The sequence below is a fragment of the Oncorhynchus mykiss genome, chromosome 10, assembly GCF_057628025.1.
Source record: "Oncorhynchus mykiss isolate SJ-2025 chromosome 10, ASM5762802v1, whole genome shotgun sequence".
NCBI classification, from domain to species: domain Eukaryota; kingdom Metazoa; phylum Chordata; class Actinopteri; order Salmoniformes; family Salmonidae; genus Oncorhynchus; species Oncorhynchus mykiss.
The window spans coordinates 50,012,344-50,025,359 of NC_143031.1; the positions used below are offsets into that span (position 1 = coordinate 50,012,344).

General features: G+C 44.8%; 1 protein-coding gene across 1 annotated transcript in view; it reads left to right on the forward strand.

The window, feature by feature from the left end:
* The window catches only part of LOC110533139 (A disintegrin and metalloproteinase with thrombospondin motifs 2), a 48,628-nt gene that overhangs the window by 33,963 nt on the left and 1,649 nt on the right, over nt 1-13,016 (forward strand). The window contains exons 5-21 of the mRNA XM_021617226.3: nt 730-813; nt 1,448-1,604; nt 1,714-1,819; nt 2,054-2,200; nt 3,760-3,892; nt 5,289-5,402; nt 5,552-5,697; nt 5,813-5,988; nt 7,175-7,308; nt 7,921-8,044; nt 8,199-8,279; nt 8,678-8,841; nt 9,583-9,742; nt 10,203-10,335; nt 10,536-10,743; nt 10,871-11,000; nt 11,103-11,177. Coding sequence (XP_021472901.3) covers nt 730-813; nt 1,448-1,604; nt 1,714-1,819; nt 2,054-2,200; nt 3,760-3,892; nt 5,289-5,402; nt 5,552-5,697; nt 5,813-5,988; nt 7,175-7,308; nt 7,921-8,044; nt 8,199-8,279; nt 8,678-8,841; nt 9,583-9,742; nt 10,203-10,335; nt 10,536-10,743; nt 10,871-11,000; nt 11,103-11,177 — 2,272 coding nt within the window. The remainder of the gene's footprint in view (nt 1-729; nt 814-1,447; nt 1,605-1,713; nt 1,820-2,053; nt 2,201-3,759; nt 3,893-5,288; nt 5,403-5,551; nt 5,698-5,812; nt 5,989-7,174; nt 7,309-7,920; nt 8,045-8,198; nt 8,280-8,677; nt 8,842-9,582; nt 9,743-10,202; nt 10,336-10,535; nt 10,744-10,870; nt 11,001-11,102; nt 11,178-13,016) is intronic.

Sequence of the window (13,016 nt, forward strand, 5' to 3'; positions counted from 1 at the left end):
TCAGTGTGCGTGTCTGTTCTGCTCTCTTGTCAGGTCTCTATTCTCCTCCCCTGGCCTCATTAGCTCAGTTTATCTTACAGGGGACTGTCCTCCTTCTATTCCTCTGTGTTCACACACACACACACACACACACACACACACACACACACACACACACACACACACACACACACACACACACACACACACACACACACACACACACACACACACACACACACACACACACAGGGAGAGAGAGAGAAATCACACTCTCACTCACTGCACTGTCGTGGGCCTCCTCCCCTATGCCAGGAAAGGTGAGGTGTGTAAATGAGTAAAGTGTGACAGACAGACGAGGCCAGAGGAGACCATCCCTCTCTGGGAGATGCACACTCAGGCTGAGGACACCCCTGCCTCTCCTACTAATCTTTGACAGTTGGGACTGGAATAGTGACAGAGGACATAAAATACGTGTGGATACTTTTTAATTAGAGCTCCCCTTAGAGAGAGAAGAGTGTTCCTAGCAAGAGGTGCATTTCTGGGGAAGAGGTGCACATGATGCATTAATACAATTCCAATATATCAATGTCAGATGGAAACACACCAGGTCCTGTTAACTGCTCTCTCCCTCCTGCACAATATCCAACCTCTCTCAGATACTTCAGCCAAGTGATATGCATTATGATCCTGTACTGTAGTCGCAAGCCACGTGCTTCTGTCAGTTTGTCTGTCTGTCTGTCTCTGCAGGTGAATGAGATTTACCAGGATCGTACCCTGGGTGCTCACATCAACGTGGTTCTGGTCCGTATCATCATGCTGTGTCCTGCCAAGGTAAGACACAATAGGCCTCAGTCATTCACCCACATGGTCAGCAGATGTAACCTGTAGGAGATAGACTGATCCCCATGTCAGAATACTCCTTTACTCTGGTACTGCTTAGGGGCTCTGTTGGAGCATGCGGGGTTGATGCGATAAGGGATCTGTTTGTTTTGCCCTCTACCCGTTAGTCTGTATAATCTTTAAAATACCAAATAAAAAAACCTTGATCAAAAAAGAATAGTCCTTTACTGCATTTACTTTGGGTAAGTAAATGTAATAGTAAAACCCTATTATCTCTAGTCTGCAAAAGCATTTTGTTGTGTGCGGAGTTACATCAATTGAATTATGGATTGAATGTGACTGTCAGTTTGTATGAGAGAATTCCTAATTTGCTGTCATGGCACCGGTATGCATTTGTCACTTCAAGAGTACCACCTACTGGCTAGAAGGATATGCCAGAAATACTTTGGAAAAAAGCCTTTTCAATGCATTGCAGACAAACAGGGAAATATACAAAATAAGTTGTCGACATCCTCTTGATGAGTCACCCTCATCAATAACCGATCAAGTTTTTTAGCATAACTATGTTGTAAGAATGGACTGAGGTAATGTAGTCATAGTTTGTCCTTTCCTGTATTGTCTCCAGTCTATGAGTCTGATAGAGCTGGGCAACCCGTCTCAGAGTCTAGAGAACATATGTCGCTGGGCCTTCCTGCAGCAGAAGGAAGACAGGAGTGATCCAGAGTACCATGACCATGCCATCTTCCTCACCCGACAGGAGTTTGGTCCCTCCGGCATGCAAGGTACTGGAGATACTTTATGTGCTCTCATACAATATACACATCATGTGTGTTCACACAGTATACATATTCCTTCTTTTCTCTCTCTTTTGTTCTCTTTCTCGTTGCTTAGGTTACGCTCCTGTAACGGGTATGTGCCACCCAGTGCGGAGCTGCACTCTCAACCACGAGGATGGCTTCTCCTCTGCCTTCGTCGTGGCACATGAGACTGGACATGTGTGAGACACACTTATACACACCGTTCAACACACAGTATGCACAAATATTGTACTATTGTATGTATTACAACAGTAATATTGTATGCATGACAACAGTTACTACTATGCATTTACATTTCGTAGGATAACAAGAAACTCTATAAAAAGAATGAATACACAGGACACATGCATGCATACTCACAGATATATTAGTGCCTGCTGTATATTTGACGCCATCCTGTCTTCCCCTGGCAGGCTGGGTATGGAGCATGATGGCCCCCCTGGTAATGAATGTGGCGACGAGGTGCCCATGGGCAGCATCATGGCCCCTCTGGTGCAGGCTGCCTTCCATCGCTTCCACTGGTCCCGATGCAGCCAGGCGGAGCTCAGCAAGTACCTGAAGTGAGTCCAGGTCAACGCTGACCTCTGACTTCTCTCTGTTCCCACAGTCAGGACCGACACATCTCAATCCCCCATAGAACACGGCTTTCAGTGCATTCAGACAGCATGACTTTCTGATCATCCTTGAGATGTTTCTACAACTTCATTGGCGTCTACCTGTGGTAAATTCATTTGATTGGACATGACTTGGAAAGGCATACACCTGTCTATAAGGTCCCACAGTTGACAGTGCATGTCAGAGCAAAAACCATGCCGTGAGGTTGAAGGAATTGTCCGTGGAGCTCAGAGACAAGATTCTGTCAAGGCACATATCTTGGGAAGGGTACCAAAAAATGTCTGCAGCATTGAAGGTTCCTAAGAACACAGTGGCCTCCATCATTCTTAAATAGAGCTGGCCACCCAGCCAAACTGAGCAATCGGGGGAGAAGGGCCTTGGTCAGGGAGGTAACCAAGAACCCGATGGTCACTAGCTTGTGTTCCTCTGTGGAGATGGGAGAACCTTCCAGAAGGACATCCATCTCTGCAGCACTCCACCAATCAGGCCTTTATGGTAAAGTGACCAGACGGAAGCCACTACTCAGTAAAAGGCATATGACAGCCCACTTGGAGTTTGCCAGAAGGCACCTAAATACTCTCGGTCTTGTTCTGGTCTGATAAAAACAAGATTGAACTCTCTGGCCTGAATGCCAAGCATCACGTCTGGAGGAAACCTGGCACCATCCCTACGTTGAAGCAATGTGGTGGTAGCATCATGCAGTAGAGATGTTTTTGAATGGCGGGACTGGGAGTCTCGTCAGGATCGAGGGAAAGATAAACAGAGCAAAGTACAGAGAGATCTTTGATGATAACCTGCTCCAGTGCGCTCAGGACCTCAGACTGGGGCGAAGGTTCACCTTCCAACAGGATAACAACCCTAAGCCAACAGCCAAGACAATGCAGGAGTGACTTCGGAACAAGTCTCTGAATGTCCTTGAGTGGCCCAGCCAGAGCCCGGACTTGAATTCTCTGAACATTCTCTTGAACATCTCTGGAGAAACCTGAAAATAGCTGTGCAGCGACGCTCCCCAACCACCCTGACAGAGCTTGAGAGGATCTGTAGAGAAGAATGGGAGAAACTCCCCAAATACAGGTGTGCCAAGCTTGTAGTGTCAAAGTACTGAGTAAAGGGTCTGAATACTTATGTAAATGTGATATTTTATTATTATGATTTGTTTATACATTTGTTAAAATTTCTAAAAACCTGTTTTTGCTTTGTCATTATGGGGTATTGTGTGCAGATTGAATCCATTTTAGAATAAGGCTGTATCGTAACAAAATGTGGAAAAAGTCAAAGGGTCTGAATACTTTCCGAATGCACTGTATGTTGTCTAATGGTCTTATACACATTAGATCAGGTCAGTTATGGAGGTTTCTCTGTCTTGCTCTCTTCTGTCTTGCAGTCATGTGGCTCATTCCTTATGTGATTACAGGGAAGGGTTAGGGTGAGATTTTGAAATAGTTATTCAACTGTTAGATCGAGACCAACGTCTTCAATTCCAATGAACGTTTTTCTCCCACAGCTCCTATGACTGTCTCCGTGACGACCCCTTTGACCATGACTGGCCGGCGTTGCCACAGTTACCAGGGATCCACTACTCCATGGACGAGCAGTGTCGATTTGACTTTGGCGCCGGCTACATCATGTGCACGGCGGTGAGTCCTTCATCAACTCTTCACCCGTACGCACCCGTATGCCCAACAAGCTGACTAGTCGCCACACCAGCAGCATCTAGTGGCGTTACCAATTGAATTGAATTTCCATCCCTTAGAAAGGCTGCCATCTGGGGCTGGTAACATCCAATAGAGCTTGAGCTTCACTCCAGGGTCTCTCTAATGACCATCGTCCTTGACTTCCTCCTTGACCTCCTTGTCTGGGTCTAGGTCAGGGTGTGACCATAAAACCGGAGCCATCTTAGCTTTTAAAGCATCCAGGGGAACAAATCAGATTTTTATGAACTCATGAGTTCAAAGCAGGCCGACTTGATCTGTCGCTGCAGTATGACCTCATTAGTCTTTGGATGAAAAGAACTACAAAACAATAACGGGTACATTTAATTGCCCCTCTAAAGAGGAAGTCGACACTTCAGAGTCAGTTATATTGAAATGTTTTTCATTGTTTCGTTTCAAGAAGGCTGAACTATTTGGAGAGATGGTTTTTGTTTGATGTGGAAAGAAGAGAATAAAGACAGCTGGGACAGCAGGTTTTTGGATCACATTCTGGAGTAAATTGGGGGGAGTGCCAATTGGACACTTTGCTTCGCTTTCTTGTCAAACTATTTCCTTAGCTGCGAAGGGTGGCCCGTTCAGCAAAGCAGGTAAGAGATAAGCCTAGGTCCCGAGAAGTAGGGTGTCCATAACTTCTTTGTTTAATGTTGTCCACAAACCGTGTAGCTGTTACGGTGCCTGTTAGGGTGGTCAACCATGTCACTGTCTACCCTTCGTGACATTCATGTACATTTGTGTCAATCGGGTTGGTATTTTATGAGCTTGGTGGACTGTGGTTTTACAGACCTCGTGTGTACACAAACACACACACACACACACACACACACACACACACACACACACACACACACACACACACACACACACACACACACACACACACGCACACCTGACTCCATGATTTGTTCCATGTAGTTCAGGCCAGGTTACATGTACTGTACGTTCGCATGCAGCCTGTTCGTTTGTTTGATGGTGATGGAGTAAGCAAAGATGGGGTGATTTTTAACCTACAGTCTAAACTACTTGAGTTAAGGCGTTATGCATGAAACATCCTCTTGCAAATGTATCTGAGGGTGCTGTGCTGTGAGGGACCGCAATAGATATATAGTATGTGTGGTTCTATGTACTGTGTGTAATTCAAACATTGTTTTTGTCTTGGTGAATCAGATTTGACCAAGTTCAATGTCTTGTTTAAGGGCCTTGGTAACATACGTACTTCACAAAATGTAAGTATTAACATAGACATCCTTAATGACAGTGTTAGGCTGTGGGAAGCTTTCTTCAGCTGCATGTGTGAGAGAGAGCATGAATCTGTTTCTTTTAGTACAGCACCTATGACCCCTGCAAGCAGCTCTGGTGCAGTCACCCAGACAACCCCTTCTTCTGCAAAACCAAGAAGGGTCCGCCCATCGACGGCACTAAGTGTTCACCGGGGATGGTGAGAACGATTCCTCTTTACACGTGAACGCTTTGCTACAGTGTTTGTGTAAACATAAGCAGTGGCAACTCTCTTCCTCTCACCCTGCTTCTCTCTCTCTCTCTCTCTCTCTATCACTCTCCCGTCCCATCCCTCTCCCTCTCTTTCAGCACTGCTTCAAAGGTTACTGCATCAAGTTGACTCCAGACATTCTAAGGCAGGATGGTGGTTGGGGCACGTGGAGTAACTTTGGCTCCTGCTCTCGCACCTGTGGGGGTGGTGTGCGCTTCCGGACCCGTCAGTGTGACAACCCAACGTGAGTACAACACAAGACGACACGCAGATAGATGTGCATTCACTCCCTCTTCATAATAGGAAGATGTCTAAAATGTAAGGGACTCCCGCTGCCTTTCTCCCTTGCCATAACTCAGCCCTGCCAATGGAGGACGCACCTGCTATGGCAACAGCTATGAATTCCAGCTGTGCAACCTAGAGGAGTGCTCCGAGCCTTTCGCTGACTTCAGGGAGGAGCAGTGCAAGATGTGGGACCCCTACTTTGAGTATGACAACACCAAGCACCACTGGCTGCCCTATGAGCATCCTGACCGTAAGTCCATAGTGCTGCCTGAGAGTCAAAAGTCCTGGCTTTGAAAAAGACAGAGGGGCCAGAGAAGGGCTGACGTTAATATACTTTAGCAATATTCTTAAACAGGTGGACTGTGTTATAGCATAACTACCACTTTTTGGACACTAAGAATAAGACGCAACTATTTGCCATCTTGTTACACCTAGAATAGAAGCAGAGTATAATAAGAGTTGGACTTTCTCCATTTTGCGCATCAGTGGAGGCTGCTGAGGGGAGGATGGCTCATAATAATGGCTGGAACGGAGCCGTGTGTTTGATGCCATACCACTTATTCCGCTCCAGCCATTACCACAAGCCTGTCCTCCCCAATTAAGGTGCCACCAACCTCCTGTGTTGTGCACGCCTTCTCCAACCATGGACTGTCCAGAGGCCAGATGGCTTTTAATTATTTATTTTTTTTATCAGAAGTTGACCTGGAGGCTTTGTTGAGAGAGAAAGGAAAAATGTCTACATCACTGCTCTCATTCTTCCGTTGTGAGGCCAGGGACAATTTCCATGGCAAACCATCATACAAATCTGAAGTTACATAAGGTGGCCCATAGCTAAAACAGACAGCTGAGTTCTAGGTGGAGAGCAGAGGGAGGAGGAAGAGCAGGAGAAGTAGGAGTAGGAGAAGAAGGAGCATCAGCTCAGTTAATGACCCAGCAGCTCAAGTCTCTTGGCGACTATAATGATTGTTCTGAGTGGGGTCAATGGGGAATGATTGGTTTACCCGGGGAATCCGAGAAGCCCTCAGACAGACAGGCCATGCCTCTCCACATGTCAGGGGAATGTCGGTCAGGCCAGTGTTTAAATAAGGACACATGGAAATGTCATTACTCAGGAATCTCCCTCCTGCTTTCCACCCGGGTGGAAAGATTGTTATTGTGTTATTTGATAGCTTTATAAATGAAGAGTCTCATTACACACCCTTACAGTGTCCTTTTGCATTATCCTGTTGTTATTGCCATACATGTGTATCCTCATGACTAAAACAAAATAATGCAGATATAGAATTCAAAATATTGTTTGTTCAGATTGTTTCATTTGTGCCAGTGGAATATGGACAGGAAAATGGGCACAGTCAAAGAAAGCTGAATACTGTATGACTATAATTTCTTTATTAAACCCTATATCATGTTCTCCCCTCCTCTCATCTGTACTGTAGCTGATGAGAGATGCCAACTCTACTGCAAGTCTAAGGAGACAGGAGACGTGGTGGCCATGAACAGGATGGTGCACGATGGCACACGCTGCTCCTACAAAGACCCTTACAGTATATGTGTGCGGGGGGACTGTGAGGTAGGCATCGCCCAGGTCTTCTGGCCTACAGAAGTCATGCATGAAGGGACATTATTAAATATGGCCATAAACATTACGACGCCTTACACAATCCCATAAATCTCCTCCTGCTACTGGGTATTTTTCGCTGGTCTGGTGCAACTGAAGTTATGACCGTTTTCCATATGGGCTTTCCAGACTGATATAAACAGTCCTCTCTCTCTCTCTCTCTCTCTCTCTCTCTCTCTCTCTCTCTCTCTCTCTCTCTCTCTCTCTCTCTCTCTCTCTCTCTCTCTCTCTCTCTCTCTCTCTCTCTCTCTCTCTCTCTCTCTCTCTCTCTCTCTCTCTCTCTCTCTCTCTCTCTCTCTCTCTCTCTCTCTCTCTCGCTCGCAATCCTTTACCCCTTATTTTCCCTTTCCGTATATAATGTATTATACTGTCTGTCCACCTTATTACTGTAGTATGAGTCATGACGGCACTGTACAACTCTCAAATGTTGACTGTGCAATGGGAGGAGGTTTGTCAGAAATAATTTTGTCGGAAAGAATGTCTTTGTCCTGATTGACCCATCCAGGCCCACTCCTCAGCCGGATCCCATACTCCCAAACACTGACTCACCTAATCTCTCTACAGCACGTTGGCTGTGATAACCAGATAGCCTCCGACACGCAGGAGGACAAATGTGGGATATGCGGTGGAGACAACTCCAGCTGTAAGATCATCAAGGGAAACTTCACTAGAAGCGTTAAAAAACAAGGTGAGCCCCTCCTCAACTTCCTCTACCCTCACTTCACAATTTCTTATTTTTTAATGGGAGTCTAGGGATGCTCTTCTCGGTATCTTAAGCTGATTTTATGCCAAGACGAGACTCTTCGTCATCACACATCTATTTTGTTTGCGGTTTGTTTCAGGTTTCCTCAAGATACTTGAAATCCCCCGAGGGGCCAGGCATCTGTTGATCCAGGAGTTCAAGGGGACCCCTCACATCTTAGGTAGGTTTATTTATGGACGGTTCTGTGAATAACAGAGTGGGTCGTTAATATCCCTGGACATTGGCCTCAATAAATCAGTAATCTGTGACTAGCTTGGGTAAGGAAGGTTGTTATTAATTGCTGCTTCAGTCAGGTCTTGGCTGCGTTGGGTTTGAGAGTACAGACAACTCTAGTCGGCTGCCAATAATGGATCGGGACTACTGGGAAGAGATCACCTGAGGATACTGATTTATACTGCTCTAATGCTCATCATCACAATCCTGCCAAATGTCTCTGGATTGTTCCTCATATGAATAGCCAAGTTTAGGAAAATTCAAGTTTAACCAAAAGTGTCATTCTGAGACGGAAAAGAAACCGACCATTAGGATTTCCTTTTCTCATTGTTCTCCCGGTGTCAGCGGTGAAGAACCAGGCCACGGGTCATCTGTTTCTGAATAACGAGGATGAGTTCCCGGAGTCCCGTATGGTGATAGAGAAGGGGGTGGAGTGGGAGTACCACAACGATGACGACACGGAGACCGTCCAGACCACAGGACCTCTGGGATATGCTGTTCTGGTCATGGTGAGTCAATATACTCAGGTCCCTGACAAAAATCAAAATGACTGCGATGACCTGGGTTAATGTGTAGCCTACATGCCACAGAGCAATGTTTTTAATATCATTGTTTAGTCCGTACCCACTTTTAGTTAAAACCACCTCACCAACGGATATAGTAGTAGTAGCTTCAGGAAATAATTGAACCTGAAATGTTCTCTGTGCAGTGAGTATCCACTATCCAGCCATATCATTGGCAAACGCCTCTGCATCTGTTTGCCTCATGTGGAGTTAGTTAAAGGTCCAATGCAGCTGTTTTTATCTCAATATCAAATCATTTTTGGGTAACAATTATATACTGTGATTGTTTTCAATTAAAATGGTCAAAAATAAATCAAAGCAGCTTCTTAGTAAAGGGCAATTTCTCAGGCAATAATTTTGCTAGGACTGTCTGGGAGTGGTCTGAGTGGGGAGGGGAAAACAAAAAACATTCTGGTTTTGGCAAAGATGTTTCTTACTGGTTAATGAACTAATTTACTGCATGGTGATGTCTCTGGAAGGCCAAAACTACACCCCACCAAAACAGTCTGAAATGGATCATGTACACAATATTGTTCCAACCTAACAGTGTGGGCCTTTAAAACAAATGCACAGTAGTTAAAGAAAATGTACCGTATCATTGTCGCTGTCATGTTTGCCACGTCTCAAGCTGCTCCATAACTTACTATTTGTCATTTATGGCATGTACTGTATCTTTTCCTCCCACAGGTCCGTTCCCACGGTGACTCCAAAGTGACCCTCTCCTACAAATACATTCTGCACGAGAAGCTGCAGTCATCCATAGAGAGCAACCTGGTGCAGGAGGACACAGCCTACTTTGAATGGGCTCTGAAAAAGTGGTCTCAGTGCTCTAAACCCTGTGGAGGAGGTAGGTAAAACAAGCGTGTCTTTGGAAGGGTCAATAAATATGCTATTCAAACCTTTTACTGCGGTGGGCTGAATCGGGGTCACACATTCTGGGTAGTCTTAAACAAATCTACTTTGAAACAAAAGTGTAGACCTCACACACATGGTTATGGGCTTATTAAAAAAAGAAGACACCTGCACCATGTACATTTTGAGTTTGCATCCCAATATTACACTTTATGTACTGTACATCACAGAAGACTGAAATATACCCCCAAAAAACTGACATAGAAACACCGTATTTTCGTATTTCGAATCATTATTAAAAAATAAAGTATAAAAAATATGAATGACATACCCATGAAACCAAAGAGGGCGTTTTTGGTCATTGACTGCAGGAAAGGGCTTACCTGTCAAATAACCTTGGATGTTGACCCACATTGTTGATGTGAGTGGTATTGTGTACACTGTACCCTCGATAGGTAAGCAGTACACACGGTTTGGCTGCAGGAGAAAGTCCGATGGGAAGATGGTCCACCGCACCTACTGTGTGAACATCGACAATCTCAGAGCTATCAGCAGGGATTGTAACCAGAAAGAGTGCTCCCAGCCAGTGTATGTGAATGCATTTATGAATGTGTTTGTTTGATACGTGTGCTGTGAATGTTCTATGCAACAATTGTATTACTATGTCTGTACATAATCTTATTCCTGTTGTCTCAGTAAGTCATTTCCATTCTCACTCTACCTGTATGGTGGTGGTGGTGGTGGTGGTGGTGTTGTGTGTGTGTGTGTGTGTGTGTTCTATTCTCCAGTTGGATCACTGGGGACTGGGAGGAGTGCAGTTCATCCTGTGGGAAGACTGGCTACCAGAGCCGCTCTGTACGCTGTCAGCAGCCCCTCTCTGGAGGTGGCCAACGTTCCATCCACAGCAAGTACTGTAATGATGACAGGCCAGAGGGACGACGACCCTGCAACCGCCAGCTCTGCCCTGCCCAGTGGAGAGTAGGACCCTGGTCCCAGGTACGTAGGCGTTGAAAGGCAAATGTGAATAATTCTCCACCATTACCGACAGGAAATATAAGATAGACAGGAAAACACTTGCTTCCATGAAATCTTTAACTCAGAGGAGTGTGTGCGTGTGTTTTAGTGTTCGGTGACGTGTGGCAACGGGAGCCAGGAGCGCCAGGTTCTGTGTAGCACTCCTGATAACTCAGTTGGACTCTGCATGGAGACCAAACCCATTACACTCAGGACCTGCCAGCTAGTCCCCTGCACAGGTGCCTGTCCACGCATAAAAAGTACATAAAAATGTATTACTGATACAATATTGTTTGATTTTCACACCGTGCACAATCCTTTTCTGTTTGTTTTGTTCTCAGGTGACGGAAAAAACATTTTGATCCAGTGGCTGTCACGGTCCAACCCAGAATTTCCTGTACCCAAGATCTCCTCAAGTAAACGTCCCCTCTATAGCGCGGAGTGTGGGGTCCGCTGCATGCCTCTGCTCACCTGGGCTCTACCCTTCTCTCTCTGCCTCTCTCTGCAAGGCAGACTGCATTGATAGTGGCTCTCTGTTCTTCTCCTCTTCTCCTGTTCTCCTCTACACTGGAAGTTGGCTCCGAAAAGCTCCTGCCCGACTTTGGCTTCTCGGTCTGGCTGAGGGGGGTTGAGGCTTCCTGTACTGTGGTCTCTTTGGCTCTTTCTCTCACACACTCTATCCTTCAGGGGTCTTACTGTACTGTAGGCTGCAGAGCTGGCCTTGGAACACTCACTGACGAGAGAAATGGAAGTTCCTATCCCATCCTGATAAGGCTCTATCAACGCCTGGATGCAGGACTATGGTCGTGGCCTCTGTATATGGAGTTGCTCACTGGTTGCGTGTCGTTGGGTTTCAACCTTGGACACTCCATGGAAGTGAATATGGAAGTGAATTTGCAGTGGATTTGATTTGATAACAAGATGAGACATTTTATTCAACACAAAAGGTGCAGCAGACTCATGCTCATTATAGTTATACAGTATGCATACACAATTATCAACAGAAATAGTACCACAGAAATAAGGTGTGGATTACTTTGCCTCTCCATCACTGACTGTTACCATACCGTATATGTATTTTTGTATAAATCCTAGCCAAATATTTAAGTGAAACCTTTAAATGAGCATTAAACAGTATGGGAATTTAGTTAGGAGGCCAGAATGTTTATGGGGAGGTGAGAGTTTCATTCTCACTTTCAGAAAGTACTGTGAATTTGACTCAAAACACATTTTGTGCGTCAGACCAAGGACACTAAAAATGTGTCCTTATATCGCTAAATGCTTGTTTGTTAGTGTATAATTGTTAGGAATTAGTCAACAAAAAAAAGATACTCAGAGACCTCGTGCAATGATTTTGTCATAAACATCTCCGAGAATACCTTTGCCTTATTAGGCTGTTGAGAGAAATGAAAACATGGCTTTTTCTTGTGTGACACAGCAGAAGCTTCCTGAGGGTGAAAAAATGACTTGAACTTGATGTTTACAACCAAATGGATTCTATTCACAGCACCGTCATGGACAACACAGATATCGTCATTTACTATCATTGTATCATTATTGTGGAAAGCTATATTCTGGCCGCCGTGGTGAAAACCCTGTGTCAACAAGACTTGAACTGTGTCTTGGGAGTATCTACAGTATATCAAATTGTGTTGCCTGTATTAAGGACCAAGTTTCTGAACTTGGTGACAACAATGAATTGTGTGCTTTCACCAGCCAACTTGTGAGGCCTGAAAGCATGTGTTCCCTACTATATATTGGTCCAAAATGATTTTTTATCAGAGATACTGGACTAAGAGTTTTTATGCTTATCACGAGACATTAAATGGGTTCCCTTTACACAAAGGAGGACACATTTCTTGTTTCCCTTGACACCCAGTGTTTATATCAGTTATTGTTCATCTGTTTTGGCTTGCTGGTGTTATGCAGTTCTTAACCCGTGTTCACCAAATTATTAACCGTGTACAGTACCTTCTGATTTAATGTACAGTACTCAATCAAGACAAACAGCTCTATACTGAACTGCATATAGACAGCTTCATATATTTGACAGGGAGAGTGTATTATATGACTTTGGTTTCTAGTTTGTTTTAGCAGTACAGCCCAAACCCAACAAATAAACTCTTAAAATGATTCAACTTTTTGTCTCACAGATTATACACCGCGAGTGATGAATAATATGATGAAGAGCAATTGTATCTTACCGTTTACATCCATTCAGTCTGACAAACAAAGCATCCCCTTTCTTTCTGCTT